The following is a 26,380-nucleotide window of genomic DNA, read 5'->3' on the forward strand; positions in this document are numbered from 1 at the left end:
TTTTTTTTTTTGCTGTGTTAAACTCTTCCCTTCCTGAGACAATTCTGTACAAAGGGGAGAATCCTCAGCAAGTTAGAGTCTTGAACCCTCAGCAATTCCCTCTCCTTTTAGTCGAGGGCACCTGATATCTGGGTAATAGCTGTCACAGCAAGAGGGCAAAAAAATTTTGATTTTTTTTTTTTTCTGCAAACCCCAAGAGGCAGCATTTCTTCCAGTGTCGGTGGAACGGGACATCTGGGTGAGTGAAGCTTCTCCATCTCTCATATGCACTAATTATTGTGAGTTGAGTCTCCCGTTTTTATTTACCACTCCACCCCTGATTTCATCGCGGGGTGAATGAGAGATGAGCGGTAGTTTTACCTTCCGATGACTCACTGGAGTGAGCCCCGGGGAAGAACCTACCAGATGCTTTGTAAATCATTGTATAAAGATAAAAATGCTGGCTACTTTGCTTGCATGAGGATTTTATATTGATGTGCCTGTCTCTCTGTTATGAGCCCCCTCTCCCAATGCTGACACGTTCATCGGAAGCTGTGGTTTTCCGACCTCTTAGGATTTCACTTGAAGGTTTTCACTGGGAGCAAAGCATGAATTTCTTTTAATCTGCAGAATGTCTCCGCTTTTACAAGAAAAAGTAATGAAAGAATGAATTGTGATGTGCTGGGAAGTACGTCACGCAGATATTTTAATCCTTCTTCACGCTGGCAGCACATTACCATGTGGGAGCAAGGAGGGCTGTCTCCCCTTACTGCTGCCTCCAGCTGGAAAAAGCAACGCCTTTTCTCCAGAAGATCTCAGTCTTTTCTATACCATCCGAGCAAGACCTCTGGGGATAGCAGGACCCTTGTCGCCATCCCATATGTTATTAAATACTCTATTTTTAGCAACGATTATGCGAGTGCCTTGACGTCACTCCGGCGTGAGTTAGCTCTGCTCTGCCAGCCTCCTGGCTCGCTGCTCCCGCAGCGGTGGGCGGTGGGCTGGCCGGGGGCTGCTGAGCCCACGCTGAGCTGCAGTTAGATGACCCCGCGCAGGATCTCCGTCCTCTTTCCACGTGACAACAGGGTAGCAAAATTAGAAGAATTTGACTTACAGATTTAACGCTGTTGTGACAACAGCGTGAAACGGCTCGTGCAGCTGTCACAGTAACCACAACCTTTCAGCGTCTGTGTGTGTGCTGAAGGAGAATTAGTCAGTCTCCTCAGGTTTTTTTGCTGGGTTAGGTTAGGTGCCTGCTGCAAGCGCTTTGTGACATGCAAGAGCTGTCTGAAAGAGGGGAGAAGCCCTCTCTCTCGTCGTTCTCTGGACGGTGCTCCCCGCAGCAGATGGCTGTTCTGTAACAAGTTCAGCCAAGAAGAGTTCAGGCTGGATCGTTGCTAAATTAAATCTGGGGAAAAAAAAAAAAGAAAAAAGGCGTAATATGTTTATATTTAGCACAGGGGACTCTGGAGGGGAAAATGAAAGGGAGCAGGTAGGTGTGAGAACAGGAGGGCAACCAGGAGCCAAAAGGACCATTGGGTTTTCTCCTCGTTCCGTCAGGACAGCGGCTCTGACAGCTCCCTGTGAAGCAGTTGGGTAGCATGTTGTTTAAATCATTCAAGTTTAAAGTTTAAATAGATCTCTAATCCAATTTACGTGGAAGCAATTTCCTTCCAGAAAACAGATTATTTCTGTGCAGGCTGCTCTGCTTAGCTGCCCTCCCGAAAGTTAGCGAAGCAAAGGCATGGTTCGTGCGCTGATGAGAGGCACGAAGCAAGCTTCCAATCAGCCTGCTCCCTTCCTAATTGCAAACTTTAAAACCCAGCTGATTTTGCACGTCCTACTAACAATTACAAGTAGCTGCCATTCAACATAGCATGAGTGATACAAACAGCTTGCTTTAATGTAGCATCTCGCTGGCAGGTTCTACCAACAGTAAACAAACGGGATCTGTAAAGCAGTACACTGACATCACACGAGCATCAGCGGGGTTTTGTGTTTTTAATATTGCAGCAGTGAATTTTCATAGAGAACACACGACTCTTCCTCCAGCAAAGATCATGTTGGGAACTCTGCGTCTTGGCGGTGTAGCGTATCGCATAAGGCTTTTCTGTTTTTTCCAGCAAGTCCCTCACGCCATAGTATCTCCGAGTGGAGGATGCAGAGCATTGCCAGGGATTCAGATGACAGCTCAGATGATGAATTCTTTGATGCACATGGTATGTGGAGCCGAAATCACCATCTTTTGTTTGCTGAAATGGTGGGGTAAGAGGGTGGAAGGCATGAGGGTGGGGGGTGAGCGGGGAAGGAAGCGAGACTTTTGTGCTTTGTTTGAAGTCTGTTCCGTTCTAACCGAGATACGTGCAGCATCAGTGCAGCTTCTTCAAGCATCCCCAGCATCACCCAGCAGACATTTAACACAGCAACATTTCAGATTCCGTGTGATTTATTTGAAGGGATCTTGAACAGTTTTAACCTTTGGAGATGTGTTTTATTTGGTGCAAATGAGTGTGGGTAAAATTCAGCAATACTAACAGGACTGTGGGTGTGTCCTAATGATTCTGATTCAGTATGACTGATTATTTTTCTGATTTATTTTTTAATCAGTTGGAGGTATGATTAATTGTCCTGTCTGGGCCTGAAGAGCCCCAAGTTTGCCTTTATTAACTCCTTATCTCCCGTTCCAAGAAAGAGAATAGTAAATGCAACAAGGTATTTCAGGTGCCGAAATTAATCGTGTTGATTCCAGGATTCTCAAAGTAATTTTGATTAATTCTGAAAAACCTGTGTTATTTTTTTTTCTTGGTGCATGTGTGTAAAGCAGCTTTGTTCCACTGCACTCATTTTGTATACTGTACTTAATGCGTATTTAAGCCTGAAGGGCTCTGTCTCTGCTGACAACAGATGGACTCTTCTCTTGGCTTGTAATGCTATTCTGAGTTAGATGCCCAACGTATGCTGATGAAGTCGGTGACCTTTCTGTGAAATGCAGTTGTTAGAAGATGATGCCTCGGTTCTGTAAAGCAGAATTTCACTGATGTTCAGCTAGATTTCACTGATGTTCAGCTAAAGTACAGTCTCAAAAAATTGATAGTATCATGTTCCAGAAGAGTTCTCGCATCAAGTATTTAGGCATGCATCTCCAGTTCTGGGGTAGAAAGTGGCGTGCTATTTTAGAGTAGTGACTTGCACAATAGCAGCTTAAATGGCCAGGATGCGTGCGAGTCAGGGGATGAATGTGTCTCTTGCCTGGAAGGAGAAGGACCAACTTAGTTTAAGTGTTTCTATTTATGAACTTATGTAGCATCTACAAAACCTATGTAAGGGATTTATTGTAGCAATATACATATAAGAAAAGATGAGTGAGTCATTGAAACAGCATCATTGCTATCCACCCTCTTTTTTGCCTTTTTAATTACTCAGTAATAAAATTGAGATAGAGACGGCTCTGCCTGGGATCCAGGCCCCCAGGGAATCCCTGATGTGCTCCTAGCAGGCCTGGAAAGGAGAATTAACAAAAATGAGCCTTGTGCCACAGTTGGTGTCAGCACCTCTGTTGCAATTCAGAGCTTGCTAACGGAAGAAGCAGCTCCTCTTCTGCTAGCACACAGCGTGTCTCCATTCACGTACAGATTGTCCTCTGCAATCCACACAGTTGGGGTTGAAAAGTCTGCCTAGTCTGGTGGGATTTTGGCTGACGAGCTGAAGTGTCAATGTGTGTGCTGTTCAACACAGCCCTCTCTTCGGGAGGAACCTCTTGTTGCCCCTTGGCCCGCAGGTGACGTGTCCCAGCTCCGGGTCCATGAGCAGGGACGAAGCAGCTCATCCTGCCGGGGAGGCTCGCGGGGTTGGTACCATGGGAACTGGCACAGCTCAGGATGTGAGTCAACACTGAGCAGAGTTCCTCAGAAGTGCTTCCCATAGATACACACACATTTCCTCGCAGTGCGGTGGGTGTAACCAGAGCCCAAGAGGATTTCTTGTCACAGGCTTCCCACTCACCCTCATTCACTGGCACACCCTGGTAAAGATAGTGACAAATACAGTAATATCTAATATCTATCCTGTAATATATGCTAATAACGGGAGTAATATCCCATTCAGTGATCACTTGAGCAGCAATAAGGGCTGTAATTAAGCCTCTCAAGGAAATAAGTTTAATATTTAGATTAAGTTGCTGGAGGAGCTTTGAGTGCAGTCTTCCTCTTAATTCTCTGCAAGCAAGTGTGTTGCGTGCTTGTGCTTTCCACTTGCTCTAAACAGGTAGCTCCGCACTCCCCTGGGCAGGGAAATGGGGATTTACTCAGATTTTTTCCATAGCTGAAAAAGGAAATGGCATGCTGATGCAAAGTTTCCAGGTCACTCTCTTTTTATGGTCAAAGTGTAAATAGAAACTCCTAAAAATAATTGGTCTTTGCTTGGCTCTGCACTCAGTCCCCTTCATTTTTTTTTTAAGCTATTGCTCAGATTTGCTGAAAAGATGAATATATTTCATAATCTTTTTGTTGCCCATCCTAGGATTCTTCCAGCTAATTATTTTCTTAGTAACTAAACAGCAACAAGAAAAGGGGAATCCTAGTCTGGACTCTGAAGATTACAGCTTTTAGATCTTCAAGACATCTGTAATTACAGCTATTATTATTATGTTTATAACTCTTTATTAAATTTACAAGGCCAAAATTTTCAGGAAAGAAATATTAAGCACAGAACAATAAATAAATTAGAAAGCACTTAACCTCTGTAACAATAAAAGATACATCCTCAAGGTAAAAAAAGAAAAGAGAAAGGAAGAAAAAAAAAACAAACCAGCAACCCCTACCAAAGGCATCTTCATAAGACTTGAGCTGCTGCTGTTTGGTTTCCTGTGGGTTCAAGCAGGAGCTCCAGGGTCACCTGCCTGACAGCCTCCTTTCTCCCCTGACCTGGCATAGCTCCTCTGATGTCTGCTACAGAGCAAGGCTGTTCATCTTCCTCATGGTCTGGATACTCCTGTGGGCTGTTCTATAGGGTCTCTCCTTTATATGTGTCATCCTTTTAATTATGTCTCTAGGAACATAGTATTTTTGGGACCCTTATTCTTTATCAGCTGTAGTTGAAATGAGCCAGGGGATTCAGAAGATCCTGAGGTAGGAGGGAAGTGGCAGACACATGCACTCAGTGTGATCAAACAAGTCTCATCTCCTAAGGAAACCAGGCTAAAGATAGCCTGGGGAGTTCACGTTTCCTTTATTACTCATGCCTTTTTAGATATTCGGTCCTATTAACAATGGGGATCCTTGTCACTGCTTCCCCAAAAGACCACCTGCAGCTTCAGACAGATCTGCGAGGATCCCAGTAGTAAATGCTACTTTGTCCTCTCTCCTATACTGGAGCATACTGGCTGCTTTAGCATCATCAGAAAGTATGTCAAGAAAAAGGTCAGACTTGGTACCTGAAACGGTAGCATTAAAATTCATGTTAGTTTTTCAACTCCTTAGGAGTTCTGTTTGTTAAAAAGTTGCAACTAAAACATTTTGTTTACTTTTCAAAAAGCGCTTTGGTTTCTGTATAACAAAAGCTGGTAAAGTATCATGTTTTATTATTACTTAAGCCATCCAAATGTTTATAAGCTTACATAGCGTTACGGGGCCTTACTTTTATTTAAAATTCTGTTCTGTGCTCTTGTCTGTGTACATATTTGTGTGTATGTGACTCTCAAAAAATGTGTTTTTTAAAGAGGACTTATCTGACAATGAGGAAATGTTCCCGAAAGAAATAACCAAGTGGAGTTCCAATGATCTCATGGATAAGATTGAAACCCCTGAATGTGATGATGTCCAGGGTAATTTTTTTTTTAAGTAAAAACTGCATGTGATATTTTACAGTATTGCCAGGTAATTGTTACAGCCACATTCTGAAAAAGGTAAAACTTGTTATCCTCATCTCACAAAAGGAGAAGCTGAGACAGAGCATAAAAATGACTGCCCAGTGCTGCCAAAAAATAATTGTCTAGTGGGGGTAGGGATAGCTCTTGAATCTCTTTTATTTTCCGTGCTGGTGAGGCTCCTTAGTGCGACAGCCAGGATTCTCTCGTATAATGATGACATATTCCAGCTCCAACTTGAATTATGTGAACTTCTCCTGACTCTTCTTTCCTCTTGCTCCATCCTTTGTTCTTGTCTGTATCTTCCTGGGTTTTATTTTCTGCTCATCATTATGAAATTTTGAAAGGAAGCTGGTTCCTCAGCCGGATCGATGCGTGTAGCAGCACGGTGGACGATGACACTTAGGCTTTTGGGTACAAAGTCTGTCTGCGTAGGCACAGACACATGAACACATCAGATCTCTGCTACCCCAGCATAGTTCAAGCAATTCCTTTTATTTTCCCACAAACCAATCATTTCTGACAGTTGTGCAGGGATTTCCCACTGTTGAGATGCTTAATATAGCGACGGCACCGGGTCATTGTAATGAGAAGAGCTCGCAAATGTCCTCAGCACTTACTGAAGTTGTGAGAAATTGCTGGAAAATGAGTGACCCAGTATTGCCCAGGCTTCTGGGGTGGAAGGAGACGGGAGGGAGGGAGAGGGCAATTTGATGAAATAATTAAGGAGATAAGAGGCAGAAGAGGCTGAGCAGCATTGGCACAAACAGTGTCTTTATGGAAGAATGTCTTTGCCAAATAGCATCTTGCGGTGCTGATGTTTTAAATCTGTGCTTCCAGGTGATCTGTATCACGAGACATCAGCAGAGTACCACGTTGGCTCCAGTGTGGAGACGCTCAGCATCACTGAAGTAAGTGCTTGGGTTTCTTGTAACGAGATCCTTTGATCTGGAATACGTCTGTGTGGGGTAAATGGGGTAATTGGCTCCCTTTGCTGTGAGCGGTGTGTTGTCTGTGGGTGTCGTGGGGAGCCACACCGGCGTGCTGTGTACTTCATGGCCGGGTTTAAGGGATTATTTCACCTGTCTTCTGAACATCATACAGAAAATGCTCTGTAGTTTGCAAGCAGCGTCAGGTATCCAGCTGGAAAAAAAATATAATCCTGTGGGGTAACTGCTGCCTGCAGCACTGCTGGGTAGAGCTATCCTGCTAATGCCGAAGGAGCTGGCATGGACGTGGGAGCAGGAGAGCCGTGTTACCGCAGCACCAAAGTGCAGGCTGCCATAGTCCAAGTGACGTAGCTTGGCTGTAGCCCACTCTTTGGAGCTGCTGAATGTCTTGTTTGGAAACCAGTTATAGCATAACCTGTATCAGCGCTCTGGATAAAATAATAAATAAATAACAACACCTCCCCAGCTTTCTAGACTTGCATATACAGGCTTTTGCAATTCAGTGCCCTAGTGAAACTGGATCTTGGAGTGGCTGTACTCCTCCTGCCCTTAAAACATCTGCCTGTCTGTGCTGCAGAGAATGATGTAGCTGCTTGCAGGCTGCCTAAGTTATATCGTGGTCTGTCAAAGACCGCGAGCGTGGTTTTGGTATTACTCTGTGTGCCAGGCTGTAAGTTCATGGTGGTTTGGCTTTTTCATAATAGACTGAGAGCTCAAGGGCCGTGGGGAGAGTGAGCGGCTGGGGACAGGAGTGGCTGTAGCCGCCTGAAGATAAGCAAGTCACAGCCCTAAGATGTCTTTTAGAGCTCAAGATGGTGTGAAGAACTTGTCTTCTTCAGAGGGCTGTACAAACTCAACCCCCTCCTGTTTCTGCCTTCATTTTAGAAAAAGAACAGGCTTCAAAGTGAGATGAAAAAGACAGTTATTTGTAGTTGTTCACAGTCTACTAAAATAGCAAGAAATTCCCAGCCACTGCTGCAGTGATTTTCAGGTTAAGAGCCTCCATCACCAAAAGGTAGTTCAGGAATCAGGCATCTTAAGAGACTCCATATCTTACAAGGAAGATCTAAATAGCCACCTCTACCCCTAAACTAATCAGCAGTTGCTTGCATGTTCCCCACTTCCTTCAAGAGCAGAGCTTAATGAACTGAAGGAGGAAGGCGCCTCCAAATGACTGCTGATAAACCTCTGGATGACCTGAGCTTGGTGACTCATGTTGTTCTCCAAATGAGCGCTTAAAACATTTATCTGAAAGCAAAAGTAGTGCTGAGATGCTGAGAGAGCTTCTCCCATGCCTCCAGCCAGGCAAAAGTTCACCTTGCAGGCACTGTAAAGTGGAATCGGAGAAGGTTTAAAGAGCAGGCATTAATACAGTGTAATGGTACTAAATAATTAAAGGCCATTCTTATGCAGGAGGTCTGGAAAATCTTTATTACAGACTTGGATGTGAATTTTAATACTTCTGGTGGGCTGTGTATTAAGACATGCTTTAACGTGATCTGGTAAAAATGTAAGCTAGTTGTTAGGTTGCTAATGTGTGCCTGGGCATGCTTCCCTCCCACCAGCGGGTCTGTCAGGGGCTCAGTCACTGCTCAAAGGACAACAGGTGACTAAAGATGCTAAAACGAGAAGAATTTGCCAAATGGAAAATACTGCCGCCCTCCACCCTTTTTACACCCCCTCCCGATGGCGATTTCTCTGCCTCAACAGGCAGTTGCCCAGGGTGTTCTTAAATGTTGTCTCTGCTAGCACAAGGGATAAGGCGCAGGAGGAAAGATCAGTACGTGCTTTCACATATCTCAGAGGTGTTGGGGTGGGGGATTTGAGTCCGTATGGGAGCCGTAAACACTGAAAGCCCTGGTAGCAAATAGGTATTAAAAATAGTTACTGCTCCATTGTGTTATATGTGACCAGTACAAATGGATGCTCTTGTACCTGCTCTGGGGGCATCAGGGTTGGGCTTACAGCTGTTCTGCCAGGGCACTTAATGGTAACCCACTCTGGAGTTCAGAATCAGCTCCCTCCTTTCCCCAAACTGCAGCCTGTCTTTTTTAGGCAAGGAGTTGATTCAACGTAGTAAGCAAACGACCTGGACAGCCAAAATAAGAACCTTTACTGTGTTCATGCAGCAGTCCCCAGCCAGATGCTGGCCAGTCCTTGGGTCGTGAAGTTTTTTCTCTTCAGTTCCTCTTTTGCAACAGTATAAGCAAATCTGAAGTCTTATTTATAACTTCGGTCATAGGCAAGCAGATGCAATGACTGATCTCTTCCTACAACTTCTTTCCCCAGTAACTTGCCACTTGCTGACCTATGTGATCTTGTTTGTTAATTTTGCTGAATGTGTTTTACTGTCAGCTGCTGCAGCTGAGCTCAGCACCCCAACAGAAAGCAACATCCATCTTTTATTTCTGTATTTTCCGCCCTAACGCACACAAGTAATGTCTTTACTGCTGCCATGGTTTACTTGGTTACAATTTTATGCAGTTTTCTTTTACTTTCAGCATTCGTACTGCTTAGGCCAGTCGGTTACACTGAGGCTGTGTTTGTGTGTGCACGTGTGTAGGATATGAGACCTGGAAGGAGGAGTGAGGTTCTCAGCTGTTGTATCCAGGTCTATCTAATGACCATTTCCAAAGATTAAGCACATTGCCTCTTGAAGGCAGTTTAGTTTCTTACCCACAAACTGCAGATATTATTGTAGGACCTTATCCCTCCTGTGCTTAGAAACCTGATTTTCAGTCTACACTTACTCAGGATCAGTTTTAGACTGTTTTGTGCTTGTGCCTGCACAGTCCTTTGACTTAAGTGCCTCCCTTCCTTCCCCAGCATTCTTTACCCATCTCCACCATGTTTAAGAGCAGGCATTTCATTCTCTTGCAGCTTTGCTAAGCAAATCAAGCTGAACTCTTTCAGTCCGTTCAGAAAGTCTCCATGCTTCTTGTCCTTCTGTGGTCCTGCTCACACTGCAGTTATCTTTGTGTGTCAATGGCCCAAACTGAACTTAACCCTCTAGTTGGGGGCTTGCCAGGGCCTTGTAGCATGGCTGATACTGTTTCTGCTGGAAATGCTTTGCTTCACAGATTGTTGTTTACCTTGTCCCTGCCTGGGCTTGATGTGGTTAGTGCATATATTGTACACACCATGTGTGAGCTTGAGGGAGAAAAAAAGTGATAAAATTTGCATAAAATGCACTTGGGCCAAATGTAATCTTTTTGCAAAATAAGCTTTTCTGCTGTGCTGTCTTTGGTTCCCACCTAGGATGAATCAGTGCAGCCATTAATGCAGCCAAGTAAAATCCATGTCCTCCTCTTGGTACTCCATGGAGGGAACATCCTGGACTCAGGAAGTGGTGACCAGAGCTCTAAGCAAGGGGATGTCAACACCATCACGACAGTGTTTGACACAGTGATGAGGGTACATTACCCAGCTGCTCTTGGTCACATTGCCATCAGGCTGGTCCCTTGCCCAGCCATCTGCTCTGAAGCGTTTTCGCTGGTGTCCAGGTAAGTTGATGCTACTTTGTCACGGAGAGAAACATATAAAATTTCATTCTTGTTTTTTTGTTTCTTGCATCCCTGAATTGTTCTGCATGTAGTATTGAAAGCTCTGACCACACTTTGAGAATGCACTCACTAATATACTAGCGAGGCATTCAATCTCGATTTCATACTTAGCTGCAGTGAATACAGTAATCATGCAGCAAGAGTTCTGAGATTGATTTATTCTAATTAATCCAATAAATACTAAGGCTTTAATTCCTTGTCTGAGGGTTGTTCTATCAATGTAAGTATGTTGTCCTTGAAGATTTACGTTTGACGGGAGGCAAAGATTTATTAAGCTCTCACCCATTCACGGTGGAATAAATGCCCTTTCTATCTTGAGGCTTTTTTTTTTAATGAACTGCAATACTGACTGTGCTGTCTGCAAATGATTTTCCCCGCTCTGCATGTTAGGCTGAATATTTGCAATGTCTCTTGCCCTCTCCAGCCTCAGCCCATACAGTTATGACGAAGGCTGCCTGTCCAACAGCCAGGATCACATCCCCCTTGCTGCACTCCCTCTGCTAGCAACATCAACCCCGCAGTACCACGAAGCGGTAGCCACAGTGATCGTCAGAGCCAACCAGGCCTACAGCGAGTTCATCAGATCCCAGGAGGGCACGTCATTCAGCGGCCAGGTGAGCCAGCGGCTGTTTATAGCCACAATGAAAGGAAAAGCAAGTGAAGCAATTTCCTTCTCAAGCTCTCTCTTCCATTAATCTCTCAGGAGGGATGGAAACACGACAGTGTTCAGCTGCAATAAGAAAGTGTTGTGCTTCCATTTCTTTCTTTCTGAGAGAGAGAGAGATTATTGCTTATGCTCTGCCTTGAACCTTTGGGATTCAAAGCAAAGTCTGAGCTTGTGTTTCAGCAATGAAGCTACAAAGCTGTGAAATTAATCAATTTTCAGCGTGACACACCTTTCCAAATCAGCAATGCTACCTTTGTTACTAAACATGATCTCTACTCCCATTGCAAACCAAGGCTGTTTGAGCATTCCCGTCTTTAAAGGACCTTCAGCAGCTCGTGCTGGAGTTGTCGCAGAAGTGGGTTTCTTTTTTGAGGTGGAACAGCTGCTGCACCCCATAAAAGACCATGGCTGAGCCTCACACCTCTGTGAGCAAAGCGACTCCCTAGCCCTGCGAGGTTCGAGCTGTTGGACTAGCTGTCACACTGCACTGCTGTAGTGTGATTTATCCACCATGAGCTTGTTCCCAGCCAGCACTGTGCCCAGGGACCAGACAGCCCTCTCCTACCCAGGCGTCTCAGTGCTTTCTTGTGCCTATCTGCAAAATACCCTTGGAGGCAGGACAGCGTTACCTCCTCAGGGTAGACACAGGGAGCAGAAGGCACAGGGCAGCTTGCCTGAAGTAGCACAGGCAGCTGGCAAGGAGGGAATCAGGCTTGGTTTTCTGAGGCTGGAGTTAGTGCCATGATCAGTGTGCTGTGTTGGTTTCACTTCACTCCGGTCGGCTGGTGGGGACAGGCAGAACACATCAGCTATGTTAGCTAATGAGAGTCTGCAGGGTATGAGTGGATCTTCGTTGACAGAATAGTTTTACACATGAAGGCACTGGGCATCCTGTTACTGCAGCTTTCCTAGGTATAATCCAGCACTCCATTTAACTGTCATCTCTGAACTGAAGTCAAGGGGCTTTTTTTACCTCCTCCCCTGCTTCTGTTGCCTTTTTCAGGTCTGCTTGGTAGGGGACTGTGTTGGAGGGATCCTGGGATTTGATGCCTTATGCTACAGCAATCAGACTGTGTCCGAGAGCCAGAACAGCAGTCGGCGAGGAAGTGTTGTGAGTGTCCAGGTAATGCTGGCTTCCAGGGTCTACTGGGAATAGGTCTGCTGGCCACCACACCTCCATGGCCCCTGTTCTCAGTAAGGATCTTCTCATGAAACAACAAGGACTCTTCCTTATCGATGGCAAACGTGTGTCTTAAGGTGCATATGTGTCTCAGTTTGGGTGCGTTTGCTCTGAACAGGGATGCTTCACCATCTGGTGTGAAGCATCACCCACACCCTTAGGAAGTGGTTTGGTCTGAGATACTGTATTGCCCTCAACTGGATCTTGGGGTAAATGGGGAAAGAAGGATAGAAGGAGAAGGTTATAATGTGGGTGTATTCCTAATTCAGCTGTCAGAGTGCTAAATATGTGTATTTCAAATCTCAGGATACCGACCTCCTGTCTCCTGGAATAACAGTGAACAACACCTATTGTTCCAGTGGCTCTAATCTGGAAGCCAGCAGACACCTCAGCAGGAGCAACATTGATATTCCCCGTAGCAATGGAGAAGATCCAAAGAAGCAGCTGCCACGAAAAAGAAGTGATTCATCAACCTATGAACTGGACACGATAAAGCAGCATCAAGCCTTTCTTTCAAGGTAAGATTCTGAAGGAGCAGAACCCGCCCTGTTCTGGAGCTGAGATTGGTGCATCTGTGGAACTCGAATGTTGCTTTGTCATCCTGTGATAAGCAAGGTGGAGGAAAGTGTTTAATTTAGATTAGAGGGGTATAGATTTCACTGTGGTGTGTATGCAAAAAAAATTAACAGCACTCTTACTCAGTGGTGGTGAGAGCATCCAGCTGCTCTATTGCGTCTGTGTTACAATGGCCAGAAGCCCTTCAGCCTGTCGCTTGACGGCCGAGGCAGTCAGGTAACTGCTTTTTTGCTGTGCTGCAATTGTAGGATGGAGCTCATAAAGCAAATGTAGAAATAGTGCGAGGGAAGGTGGTGAAGCAGAACTGGGAATCCAGTGTTGTATTAATTTCAAAGCATCTCTGAAAGCTGATTTTGAGTTGGCTGGCCTGTTCTTGGGAAAGGTAGGGATGAGCCGACTGTCCTTTAATTTTGGCCTAGTTCGAGTGTGAGGTTGAATTGCGGTGCCCTTTCCTGTCGCAGGGGCAGGTTTCTGCTGTCATGATGGCAGGATGCTCTGGATGAGACATCCTGAACCCTGGCTGGTTGGCTGGTTCATGGAGCAACCTTCAGCTGCACGTGAGGATTGTTCTGTCTGTGTGACTATTTGGCAAAGCCACCCAAGTTCCCTGTGTGGAGCAGGGACAGGGGATTGTACTCTGTCCCCTGCCAGGGCTACTCCGTTGCACCAAGGTCGTGTTTCAGATTTGTTACTATTGAAGCCCCCAGTATCGCATTCCTAAGCTTCTGCAAATGGACTTTCAGAAACGTATCCATTAACGTACCCGCTGGAATTTTCATAGCAGTCTTTCCGTTGCCGCTAATTGTTCAGGGATTACTTCTGTAAGCCTGAAGACTTTCTCTGACTGAACCGTCTTCTTCAGCCTGTGGAACTGGACAGCCCAGACCTTTTCTTCCTGCAGGCCCGGAGGAACTGCAACATCCTCTTAATCCCTCTTCCCCCATGTCCCACGTACTGGGGAGCAATGTCCCCCCACCAGCAAACACCATTATCTGCATTGCAGCTGTGTCCAAGGCTGTTCCTTTTGCCCTGTGCCGAGCTGAAGGCTTGGCCTGCACTTCTCTCCCTCCTTCACCATTTGCAGTCATTGCTCCAGCACAGGGACTTGTGTTGTCCTGCTGTGTCAGGGGCCCTTTTGTAAGAGATTCATATGGGAGAGAAAGTATCAAAGTGAATGTTGTTGGTGCACAGAGGTACTAGATTCAGAAAGACAGCTGCATTTGCAAAAACCACAATAAGCTGCTTGGCTATTTCTAGCAGGTTAATAAAAGGCAATCAGTCTCTTGTTCTTACCTTATCAAAACAGCCTCCTGTATTACAGGAGAAAATATGATTGTGCAAAGATGTGCTCTTTCTCCTCCTTGTTCTTGACCTCAGGGGCACGGACTCAGCTAAGGAAAGTGGGCTGGCATCTTGCTGCAGTTTTACATCTAGTTTAGAATAAGCACTGGGCCTGACGTGAATTATGAATTGCACAGTTTGTCACTTCAAATAGCTTTGTCCTGGTCCTTCCTGCTCCATCTCCGAAGGATTGTGCCCACTCCCAACAAGAAGCACTTGGGGGACCCTGGCAATGGCTGTCGGTGTTCAGCGCGCTGATGGATTGGCGCATCTTTACTTCTTTTAGAGTTTTATATCTTTTAAAATCTACCTTTAGACCTTGGGTCAAAAATGAGTCTCTTCCCACAGCTCAAGAGCAAGATTCCCTCAGGGAAAGGGGCAGGTGGAAGCTGCTGTACGAGCTCTCTCCGCACCTCTCCCCCTCCGCTCCCTGGCGCAGCGATTCACCTCTTCCCCTCCTGCATGATGGCAGGACGTCACACCCGGACCCGTCCCTGGACCTTGTGCTTACAGCTGTCATGACCGAGCAGCACGGCCATCAGCAGAATGCCCCTTCGGCCTTTCTGGCACTGAGTAATGATTTTTCCCATATGAAAACCAAGCTCTGATGTGACGCGGCTTCGTGCAGGAGATGGGCGGAACAGAGCCAAGTTTTCCTGATGGGCTCAGCACAGGGGCAGCTTGGCATGCGGAGGCCTTTCTGTCCGTGCCGATTGCAGATTTCAGCTTGTGCCAAAGACACTCATTTTTATTCATGTATCAGACCTACCCGCTTCCCTGGGATAATGCCCAGCAAGCCAGAGCAGCATCTGGAGATTACAATCACACATTTATTTTTAAATTCGGTCCTTCTGCACAACTACATTATTTCTGGCTGTGCTGTACTTGTATTATTGTAAATGAGTTGATTTGCTGCTGAAATCCATAAGCTCTTGTTTAATTAATGCACACAGTGCATCTGCTGCTTTTTAAAGGGAGAGCGGGGCACTGTAGGTTGCTCAGAGCATGACAGATTCAGCGTTCCCCTTGGCTCTCATTTCTTTGCCAAAAAGACTACCAAGCTCCCAGTAAAAGGAGAGAAGCTGTCCAAATTGCTTAGTGGGATGAGTGCTTCCATTCTCTTCCATTCCCCACGAAGAGATGCGGTGGGAAGATGAGTGGAATACACCAAAAAACCCCTTGCACCCGTCCTGCTGTAACACATCTGCCATCGGGGTAGTCTTGCTTTTTGTGCCTTTGTTTGAGTCCCGTTGCTGTCGCCCTGTCTTCAGCAAAACCAAACACGCTCTCCATAACTTTGTATTCCTCACACGCAGCAAACTTGGTGTGTTGCAGTCTTGTCAGCTAAAATAATTGCAGCTTCACTGAAGGTGGCTTGTTTTCAAACGTGTTTCAGTGTTGAGCGTTTTGGCATTGTGATCTCAGGGAAGCTCATTCACATCACACAAATGGGAACGTGCTCGTTTTAGCTGTCACTGCTGTAACCTCCTGTTCTTCTCTCTCTTGACATCAGTGTTTTGACTTCCCGTGATACGTATGTCTGGCATAAGTAAGCTTGTTATTTCCCTGCGGTTGGTAACGGGGAGAATAGTACTCTGTGGGTGTGTGCACCTTTAGAGAATACATGACAGCGTGGCACGAGAAGAAGGTGTTTTAGCATCCTTTGGGAGTGGCAGTCAGCCGAGGTGCTGTTCTCTGGGGTGATGCATTATTTGCCAAAGCAGGAAAACAAAGTCCAAGTGAAATCCGTTTTCTTCTGAAATGTGTGAGTATTTGCAGCTGCTTGTATGGCTATGCCAGAGGAGGAGTGTGTGTGAGCAACTGCTCCGGTGCTGCAGATGGTGGGGAGTGAGCAGCCCTGTTTCCATCAGTGCAGCAGTGCTGGGACGTCACTGCCCAGCCGGGCAGCCAGCACGCTGTGTTCAGAAGTGGCCTTGAGGAGCAAGTGCTATTGCGTACGGAGACACGGCAAGTGCTGGTGACCACCTGGGCTTTTGACTTGGGGCCGCAGAGCTGGCAAGAGACTGTTGCATTTGCGTCATCCCTACCTCCAGGCCAGTAAACCTTTTATCCAACCCAACTGTCGTATCCATTTATCCTGCCTATTTTTTTAGAACCTGTTCAGATGCTTTTTAAAGTATTTGCAAACACCCCATTAAGTCACTGCTGGTACTCTGTCTTCAGCTCTTCTCTTCTAATTATGACAGTAACCTGGCAAGGCTGCCATCTGAATCTGTAGAACCTGGAGAGCAAAAGAAATTGCAGCTTATTGCTTTTGAGTGGTAACAGAAGAATCTCAGAAACCCTTTTGTGACCCAGGTTACAAGTGTTACACCTCTGTCATTTCACTGTCTAATCCCAGCTAATGTGGGGCCGGATTCCTGGGATTTTCATCTAAGAGTTCCTGCTGCTTCTTCCTCAGTGTCCAAGGGATATGTGACTTTAAATCTCAGTGTTAAACCTGTGTATTGCCCAGCCTGCACTGCTCAGGGGTTCAATTCTACAGAGAGATTTGACACCTGATAGCTACACGTGTTTTATATCATTATTCTTTTTAAGTACAGTAACCTGGAGTTGTTGGGCTGGGGTTGAGAAGTAGCTTGGTAATAAGTTGACAGATGTGGCCTCCTGGGCAAAAGAGAAGTGGGATAGTCCTGGGTGCACAATAAATACAATTTACCATATGGCCACTGAGTTAATCACCCCAAATTCCTATTCCCAGTGAATGCCATACATGTGCATGGAAGCTGTGGTGCAAACTTGGTGCACAAGGATATTAGAAACCCTCTTGCAGATTTTGATCTCTCTTTTTCTCTCTCCTCTCCCATTTTCTTTCTCTTTTTCCTTTTCAATCCTATAACATTTGTCCAACTACTTCCACGAGGAAGAAATGGGTAAGCGCAGCTTTCCGTAACGTTTGAGAATAAGGTGATGGAAGGAACTCAAATGTTAACAACCAGAAAGCGTAGCAGTCGTGTGTAATGGAGTGAATCGCTGTAAGCCTGCTTTTTTCCCTGCTACTCTAGTAGTTTTGGCTTGCTGATTATTTTGTCTTGCAAATGACTATCCTACGAGCATCAGCCAAGACTTTGACTCCTCAAAGAAAAACCGTTTTGAGGAGATAGGAGTGTGTAAATGAACCCACCTGAAGCTTGGATTTGTCCAGTCTAAATTATACCAATGTAATGGGGTCATTGTTTGGGGGGATGCTTTACTTGCTACTAAAACTACAGTACTGAGGCATGGTGGGTTGATTGGCACAGGTCCTTCAATAAAGAGAGAGAAATTATATTCACTGTCCATCACTTATCTGGCCTCCAATTATGAAAAAAACAGCATGAATAAAATTTTGACTTTGTTTTCTGTTCTTGTCCCAGTTTACATTCTAGTGTGCTGAGAAATGACCCAGGATCCAGGCGATCTAGCAGCTCTACTATGTTGGATGGAGGAAATATTGGAAAGTTTGAATTTGAGGTCACTGACTTCTTCCTCTTTGGTTCTCCCTTGGGTCTGGTTCTTGCTCTGCGCAAAACTGTCATTCCAGCTCTTGACAGTAAGTCCTGATGTAAACTGCTGAGCTCACTTAGGGGGTGGTGTAAACACCTCCTGCTACAAAACCAGTAATCAGATGAGACAAACTGGTAAAAACCAAACATTTATTTATAATATTTATTGCACCATAAGGAAGCAGATCACTGTGTGCTCTAGCCAATACTGATTATACAATTTGTTTGCTGTGTACTTCCAAACACTAAAAATACTGGGCAATTCTTGAATCTATAAATACTGTAATAAATTGTTTCAATTGACTAAACTGGAAGCTGAGGGAGATGATAAATCCTTAGCACTTTTTTTTAATCCAAGTTGTCCTTTTTACAGACAAACACAGTATTCTAACAAATAACCTTTTGATACTTGAGGGGTTTTTTTTCTTCATCTTTTTAGTCTTTCAGCTCAGACCAGCTTGTCAGCAGGTCTATAACCTGTTCCACCCTGCAGACCCATCTGCTTCACGCCTCGAACCTCTTCTGGAGAGGAAGTTCTACCTTTTGCCTCCCTTTAATATTCCCCGTTACCAGAGGTTCCCACTGGGTGATGGCAATTCTGCTGTTCTGGGTAAGTCACTTTGGATCCCTATTAGCTGTCTGAAGGGTTATATCCACACTTTAAATGAAATTATCAAAGCAATTGGGAATGACAAGAGAGAGAATTGGCCCTATAATGTTAGCTTTAGTATCAGAAAAGTAGTTTTCTTCCAACAAAATCAGTGCCTTGTGACCCTTATGCCCTTCACTTGTCACACGAAGGCCATCAGCTGCTGAGAGTCATGATGTGGTGACCTCTCTGTGAAGGTCCCTGTCTTACACCCAAGCTGATGCTTGCAGTTGGGACTGAATGAAACATGATTAACTTGGCTGAGTTTAGGACTTGGATGTTTGGAGGACCAGTGAAGACTGGAAGGAGCAGAGTCAACAGTGAGATAATGAGATGATTTACTTGGTTGCAACCTGTGCTTTTCCATGGGACAGGCTACTGCAGATGGGTGGGCTGCTGACAGTGCCTTGCCCTTGCCAATGAGACACTTTGCCTTCCTAGGACACCTAGGATTCCTCTGCCATGGGTGGCCTCTTCACTTGCTCTGCCCCAACTGCAGCAGTAACAGAGGCTGAAATGGCTGTGTGCATGCCCTTTTGTCTTACCAGACTGCATTTGAAACAACTGTGTCCTGACCATGCCCTGCCTCAGCTCCCATTACATCAGTGCTCTTGCAGTTGATCTAATAAAATAAATTCTATTTCCTACCATCTTCACCTCACTTCTGTGCCTAGACTGTCATGGTCTGTTGCCATTTCAGTGCAGGCTCTCATTGCAAGGAGCTGTTGTGGAAGCTCACCACAGTGCAGAGCTAAATTTGACCTTTCTCCTTCACCTAAAGCTTTGGTTCCCTGCAGGGTCAGGGCTTTGGGGCAGAAAGAACAATTGCACCGTAAATTTTCCCATGTTAGAGGTGGTTAGTCAATGGCTACTTAAAGCCAACATTGCAACTAAGAGTTGCTACTATAAAACTAGACTTACAGCACGCAAGAAATCACGCTGGCAAACCAGAGCAGAATATCAAAACCACCAGCTAGAAAGACTGGGATTTGGTTGTTTTTTTTTTTTTTTTTCCCAAAGCTCTGGTAGCTTTCCATTCATTTAATATTTGAGTCATGCAGGACTAAATGAAGAGGAATATGTATCTAGAGCTGAATAATTCTGGTGATACTCTGCATCACTTTTAAATTAAAAATGCAAGGCAGTGGTCTCCCATGTGTCAGTATCTTTAAAGATTGTATTGTAATTGCTGAATCTGGAGGTCTGATTTGTTAAATGGGCATAAACTAAAACTCATGTTTAATAAAGTGAATAAAATACTTTCTGCAGGCTCCACTCACTTGTCAAATTTAGCAAAGATCTTGTTGCAACACTTTTTAAAAACAGATCCACCCACAATTATATTTGTACCCAGTCCGGTTACAGCAGCTCAGAGAATCTATAGCCACTTGAAAAGCAATTTGATTTTTGGGTGTATTCTAGGTATCAGCTTCAAGTGGCTTCTTAAAATAAATCCTGAACATCCTACCTTCTTCCTCTTAAATACATTTCAAATTCCCCATTCTCACTGAAGCCAGAGGTAAAAGCCCCGTTGACACTGAGCAACTTGCATTCTGGTTATCATTCTGTACAACAGCAGGGATCTTGTTAGTTTGCTGAGCCCCCCGAGACCTTTGAGTTGCCTGTGTTCAGAGAGACACTTGCTGTGCAGTGGAGAGGAGTTAAACAGCAAGTAGGTCAGCTATGAGAAAGATTGAGTGATTTCAAAACCCTCTCCAGGTTTGAGCCTTGTTATTTTAAGAGATGCTGCTCTGCTGTGATGAATAAAACTGACAAAAAGCAGCTTTAAATTATCTTCTCATGTAAGACAAAGCCTCTTCATTTGCTTGTCATAAAGTAACAGGCTATTCCTTTCCATTAGAGTCAAAATTTCAGTGTTGTGATTTACACATTACCCAGAAGGACTGTTGTAACCATGATTTGCAAAGCTGCTACTAAAGTTGGTGTTCACTGTAGGGCGCTCCAGAGAAGTTAATTGCTGCTATAATTAAGCTGTATGATTTGGTGATCACGTAAAATTCAGGCGCTCAGTTATAATTAGGTATGTACAAAACCTTTCGTAACAGTGCTTGTTTGTATTTCCTCGTGCAGATAGGTAGCTCATTTAAAGTCCATGATTCAGAAAGCCTCTTAGACTGTTTTTTTTTTCCGTTTTCCCATCTGTACTAAATGTTGGGTCCCTGTTTCATTACAACCAACTTGCAGAGTGAAATCAAATTCACGTCCTTGCTTACTCCTGTGCTTCGCACTGTGTAGGCTGTGAGTCTGGTCCAAGTAAATCTCCCCTGAGAGAGTACTTTTTTTTCACTTAGTAAAAAGATTTCTCTGGATCTGCTGGGTATTTATGGATTTGGCTCATGGGAGAAGCTGGTTAAGAGGACTCCCTTTTCTTTTGTTGTTGAAATGCCATCATTGTGCTCTCCTCTGCTACGAGTTAATCTCTCCGATGTGAGTCTATTTGGAAAGTCACCCATGTTTTGTTTCTTTTACTCTATTTGAAGGTTGTCCTTTCATTGAAGACTCATAGTTGAAGTGCTCAGTTGTAACTGTTTGTATGTTAACACTTTGTGGCCACATGTCTGTTGTTCTTTGTCCTTCTGTTTTGTTTTGGTTTTTTTTCCCCATCTGCTTCTAGTTGAGACAATCCAGAACAATCCCATCCTCCTCATGGAAAGTAGCCCTCTGGGTGCTCTCCAGCACCAGGACAGCTTCATGGAAACAAGTATCCCCGTTCCCGTACTGAATTGGCAAGATGTTTCCAACAAAAGTGCTGGTTTTGCTGAGTGTGTGTAATCTACACTTTTGTATTGTCTGTGGTGTTGGGTTCTTGGGGTGCTTTTTGGAGATCATACTGTTGCCTCCTGGAGTTGAAATCTTCATGCTGTGTCTCAGGCTGTGCCACGTGAAATAACCACTTGGGATCATGCTTGGGTATACCCGGTCTGGGAAACCCACCGTGCAAAGAACGAGATGGGATTACAAACTCTGTCCTGTTCCAGCGCTGCTGCTGGAAGGGGAGACTGCTGCCACTTATTTTTTTTTTCCATTTGTGGTGGCTGTGCTGCTGGAAAGAGGCTTTGGCACAGGACAGAGCCCCTGGGTGGCCCTGCTCAAGCAGGGTACACCGTGCCCAGGATCCCCTGGGAACGGGGCGGTGGCCTGCACCATGTGTCTCCCCAGCAGTCAGCCACGCTGCACCATGGCCAGAAGTCTAATTAATGTCTGTGTCAGACCAGATTTTGTCCATATGATTATTTCATGCGTGGACACTCCATGTGGCTCTGCTGAATGCAGTGACTGAGGCTTTCAGACCCCAAGGTGGCTTATACGTGTTGGCTTTTTAAAGTTGATTTCTTGACTTCTGCCTTAAAAGCAAAATTTGATGCATTTGTTTTGCCTTATTTTCCATCATAATTGCTGCATGGCCTCGTTTATTCTGGTTGTGGCTGGTGCTATAGCTGTGATTTCAATGAGACTTGACTTTGTTTTAGTTTTTATTTCCCTGTGGGTCTTACTTGCTCATCCTCACCCCTTTTTCAGTGTTCTGCATTGAGAGCTTCGTTCTGCTGCCTTGTTACCTTTAACAAGCTGACCCTTGCTGTTCGTGAGCAGTCCAGTACGTTATGTGGTCATACAGGATGGCAACATCGCTGGCTATTCCAGACAGTCTCTCCCTTTGTCTTTTGAAGGTGTAGGTGATTTTTAGGTATGCAGTTGCCATGTTGCCTGTGCTGTGATGTTCTGTAACAAAGCAGAGGGAAAGGATCTGGCACTATTAATTAATCGCTTTGGAGGTCAGTGATGAAATGCCATTTAGCTGTCACCTGGACAGAGCTTTTAGAAGCTTCTGTGCTCTTTACCTTGTGTATCGAGAGCACGGTGTGACCAAGCAGTGCTTGGCTTGACTGCGGCAAGTGCTGAATCCCAGTTCAGCCACTGGCCTGCGGGAAATTTCCAGAATCATAAAAACTTGCGGACAGCAGAAACGTGTGTTGCTCTTGATCTCAGGGTAGCGACTGCAGAGTGCCCAGCGCTGACCAGTGACTCCAGTGCAAGCAGGGTCTGGCCTGTGCTGAGCAGCTGGCTGGCTTTTCTATTTTTTTATTTTTGTTGAACTTTTCATATTTTTGATTGCTTTCAGTATTTCCCTCTTCAGTGCCACAGCTCAGCCCGCAAACAGCACAGATTGAAATCTGCCATTCACATACCCCAAGGACTTAACACAGTGCCAGCAGTACATAAGGAGGATGGCCCAGTGCCGTTCGCTTAGTGGGAAACAATTAGTAAGAACATTGACAAACGAGTCTATAAATGAAAAAGCACAGCGCTGAAATGAGTATTAAAGATCCATAGGCAGGCAAAATAAAAGTAGTTTTGCATCTTATGTCACCTCTTCTGGAAGTGCAGTTAAATCTCAGTTCATTGCACTGGCCTGACGTGTGAGTGCTGCCGTTGGAGCAGCGGCAGGTCTTTCGCTGGGAGAGAGGGTGCTCAGGGCACCGCTCAAGCCAGGTCTCCTCTTCCTGAAGCTTCCTTGTTCTGATCAAGTCTGCCCTCAGACATGGTACAAAGTGCACTTCAGCCAGTGCAGTGAACCAGGGACACCTCTGTCCTCATCTAGTGACCTAAAGGAACAGCTAATCCTGACGAAAGTCTTGCCACTGCTGGTCCTGGTCCAGCCATCCGACTTCACACTGGGCTGGAAGTGCCCACCAACGCGGGCGATGCTGAACTGAACAGTTCAGTAACACTAAAACAGTTTAGGCGTTTATAGGCGTGAAAATTACTCCTGTGGTGACACTAGCTAGGATGGTGTTGGAAGGGCTTCTGAGGCTTTTGAGGTTGTTTTTCTTGCTTCAAACTCATTGTATCCAAAAATTCTCCAGTCAGGCCCAGGAGAGCGAGATTGGCTAAAAAGAGCAAGCCCCAAATACCACTGTTTCTTCCTTTATTCACTTTCTGTTTTCTGGGCTCTCAAAAAGAGATAAAATTCAGGCAGAGCTAAGTGAAGACATGCTAAAGGAGCCAGGATCAACCCAGGCAGCACCACATTTGGCCCAGCCTTTTCTCCTGGGTATCATTGCTGTAACACCCTTTAGTGTGTCGCCCAGCTGCTTCCTAATTCAAGCCGCAGATGTTTTATATTTAAGGGAGAGGAAGAAGTTCAGGCTTTGCTGGTAGGTGTTAGTTAAACCTGAACCTGGCATTTTTCCTAGTGCAGACAAAGCCAAACCTCTCCTTGCATCTGACCAAGTTCAGGGAAGCTGATGGTCATCATCTGTGTTCCAGCTGTGCTGGGCACGTGTTTGATGTGGCACAAGGGTGTAACGGCAGGAGGATCTCACAGTCTGTATAAGCAAAGGAAAGGAGAGGAGGGGAGGGGGTAAGCGGGGAAGAGATGAGAGGGCTGTCCCAGGTCATGCAGCAATGGGAATGAGACCCTTTACCCTGCAGACCTTTGCGGGGTTGAACAGAGCTCTTGGCTTGGCTCGTGTTCTCCGAGCACAACCTCCACTTGAATTGTCTCCTCTTGCTTGTGCTGGTGCTTTGTGCAGTGAGAAAGCCGTGCTGGCCCCGTGGGGCTGGCTGCGTTGTGGGTACTGGTAGCAGCCTTGACCGCCAGCAGCTCAAGGCAAGGTGAAAAGAGGAGAAAAGTGCTGAGAAAGTGATGCTGGTAATTGTGTTTCAGGCACAACGTGGGCAGTGTGTGCAGCTCATCATCAAGTCAGGCTCCTGCTAGGGCTCAGGTCTTGCAGTCCGTGAAGCTTTTACCCAGAGCAGCTTGTGGCCTGATTTTCCCTGCAGAGAACAGAACTCTTTTACCGACACGTTAGCTACACATTTTCTGCTTCATACGTTCCCTTTCTCTCCGCTGCAGCAGGATTTGTGTGGGCACAGACGCTGCTGCTGCGAACTGAGGGATCAGAGGACGCAGATCAGTAGCCCCAAGCAAAAAAGATCGATATTAAAATAAACCAGTTGCCAAAACAGTGCCCTGTGTCAGCCGCATACTGGGATGAAATCCAAGGAGATCTAAACTGGCTGAAATAGGCAGAGGATGTTGGTGTGTGGGAGGAAGGGACTTGCATTCCCCATGGCATCTGCTGCCTGGCTGGGCACAAACCTGTGCCCTGCCTGACACCTGGCAATAAAGTTCAGAAGTGGCTCCTCAGGTACAGCAGAGATGGGCAACGTTAAAATGACAGTCAGTAGCTTTGCTTTTGCATGTTAGTGTCATACCGGTGCTGCCTGCTATGAGGTACTTGGCATTGGCATTACAAACCCTCTGCAGTGCAGGATCTTGGGGTATCCCACAGACACCTCATTTGGCCTCGTAGCATCCACAGAGGGGAGAAAACTGACACGCAGGAGATTTTATTGTGACTTTCAGCATCTCTCGGTTTGACAGTCCTTGAACTTCTTAGGACCATTTCCCTCCAATACATGTATAAGGTCCATGTGAGCGTGACTTTAAATCCTCCTTTTCTGTATTTACATACTAAAGGGTGAGGCCACACTTGGTAAACCTCAGGTTGGGATCTAGACATCCAGACTTGCACGTTGTACAAAAGAAGCTCTGTTTTCACAGAGACTGAGCACTCCCCGATCCGCCAACACCGATTGGAGATGTAAGTGCTCAGCACCAGACTCCTTTCTTTCAACAGCCCTTACTTTAATTTAACGAGTGTTGGCTGTATCCATTAGCAATAAAATACAAGTTCAAATTTAGTCCCTGCCAGGCATGAAAATGTTTTCTTGATTTTTATTTTTTTTTTTTCTTTGCATTAATGCTTCTATCTTGGAGATGTTCATTTAAGTCTAAATGTTTCTAGAAAACAAATATCCCCTTTCTAAGGTTGTTTTTGGTCGTTCTCCTTACCTTGGTTATTTTGTCTCTACGTGAATATATAAAGTTGTGTATATTCACATCTGTACGTATGACACATGCTTCTGCTACTGCTGCTTGATTCAGTCTGCCTGGATTTTTCTTTGGGGTTTTGGATTTGTTCCTTGAGCTACTTATTTTGCTTCTCTCAGTCAAAGACTGCTTCCCCAGCCACGTGTCTCTCTGCCTGCTGTGGTGTTTGCTTTCTTTTCAAACCAGAGCTCCGATGAAATGTTTTTTTTTTTTAATTCCAATCAATTCTGCAAGGTTTTCGCACCTCCCAGCCTTGTTTGCCTCCTTCCTGCCCTCGAGTTCATCTTGCCCAGCCTCTGTCTGTTGGTCTAATATTTTGATTTCCCTGTTTCAACTTTGTAGCAGATGTTGTTCAGTCTCATGGTGCCGTCTTCATGGAAAGCGCGTCCCTGTCCACCCCCATTTCAGCCCCTCAGTTCAGGGGCTTCCGGAGAGCCAGTGAGATCAGCATTGCCAGCCAGGTCTCAGGAATGGCAGACAGTTACACTGCTTCCAACATAGCCAACAGTAAGTGTTTCACCCCCTCCGAGACTCCTGCTTGCTGCCGCACCGCTCTCTTAGCGCCACGCAGCCTCTGTCTGTCTGTCTGGGGTTATACTTTCCATTAATAACAAAAAATTTGAATTATTCTGCCTTCACTGGGTTTTGTCGTAGTCAGTGCCGCGTGTTATCGTATCCCCTGGAGAAACAGATGATATATTTGATTATAATACATAAACACCACTGTGTTACATGTGTTGGACTGTGCTGGTGATAAATTGTTCAAAAAAAATGTAATAATTGGTAACTCTGAGCACCATTTGGCTGCTGTGCGTGGTGAGGGTTAATCCAAAGGGATGTTTCTGTGCTGCCGTTGACAAGTTGTGCAGACCTGGTAGGGATCAGCACTGCTGGACTGGCAATGCAGGATGTGGCATGTGGCTTGATACAGATTGCTTAAATGTGGTCCACAAAAATGGGGATGAGTAAGCCCCTCTGTAACGCTGAAAGGGAAGAGGAGGTTTGGGTTATTTATGACTTTGCATTAGAAATTCAGCTCTTGTGTAGCCCGCAGGGCAGCTCAGAGAGTCAGCCAGTTATGACCCATGTCCCAGAGCTGAATGAGGAATAAAAGGGATTTTTTATTAGTTATTTTTCCCAAGACCTGTATAACTTCCCAGCTAATAAAGTGGAGAACAGCCGCCTTT

General features: G+C 45.3%; 1 protein-coding gene across 10 annotated transcripts in view; it reads left to right on the plus strand.

Annotated features, from left to right (window-relative positions):
- PITPNM2 (phosphatidylinositol transfer protein membrane associated 2) overlaps window positions 1-26,380 on the plus strand; it is a 138,257-nt gene that overhangs the window by 96,683 nt on the left and 15,194 nt on the right. For 6 of the 10 annotated variants that reach the window (XM_068412831.1, XM_068412830.1, XM_068412828.1 and 3 more), the window contains 11 exons: window positions 2,103-2,198; window positions 5,696-5,800; window positions 6,683-6,753; window positions 10,051-10,295; window positions 10,780-10,969; window positions 12,026-12,145; window positions 12,509-12,720; window positions 17,497-17,672; window positions 18,065-18,235; window positions 20,910-21,059; window positions 25,536-25,700. In XM_068412831.1, the coding sequence (XP_068268932.1) occupies window positions 2,103-2,198; window positions 5,696-5,800; window positions 6,683-6,753; window positions 10,051-10,295; window positions 10,780-10,969; window positions 12,026-12,145; window positions 12,509-12,720; window positions 17,497-17,672; window positions 18,065-18,235; window positions 20,910-21,059; window positions 25,536-25,700 (1,701 nt within the window). The remainder of the gene's footprint in view (window positions 1-2,102; window positions 2,199-5,695; window positions 5,801-6,682; window positions 6,754-10,050; window positions 10,296-10,779; window positions 10,970-12,025; window positions 12,146-12,508; window positions 12,721-17,496; window positions 17,673-18,064; window positions 18,236-20,909; window positions 21,060-25,535; window positions 25,701-26,380) is intronic. The other 4 variants (XM_068412836.1, XM_068412838.1, XM_068412834.1 and 1 more) reach the window with 3 other exon arrangements.

The sequence above is a fragment of the Nyctibius grandis genome, chromosome 14 (genome assembly GCF_013368605.1).
Source record: "Nyctibius grandis isolate bNycGra1 chromosome 14, bNycGra1.pri, whole genome shotgun sequence".
Taxonomy (NCBI): Eukaryota; Metazoa; Chordata; class Aves; order Nyctibiiformes; family Nyctibiidae; genus Nyctibius; species Nyctibius grandis.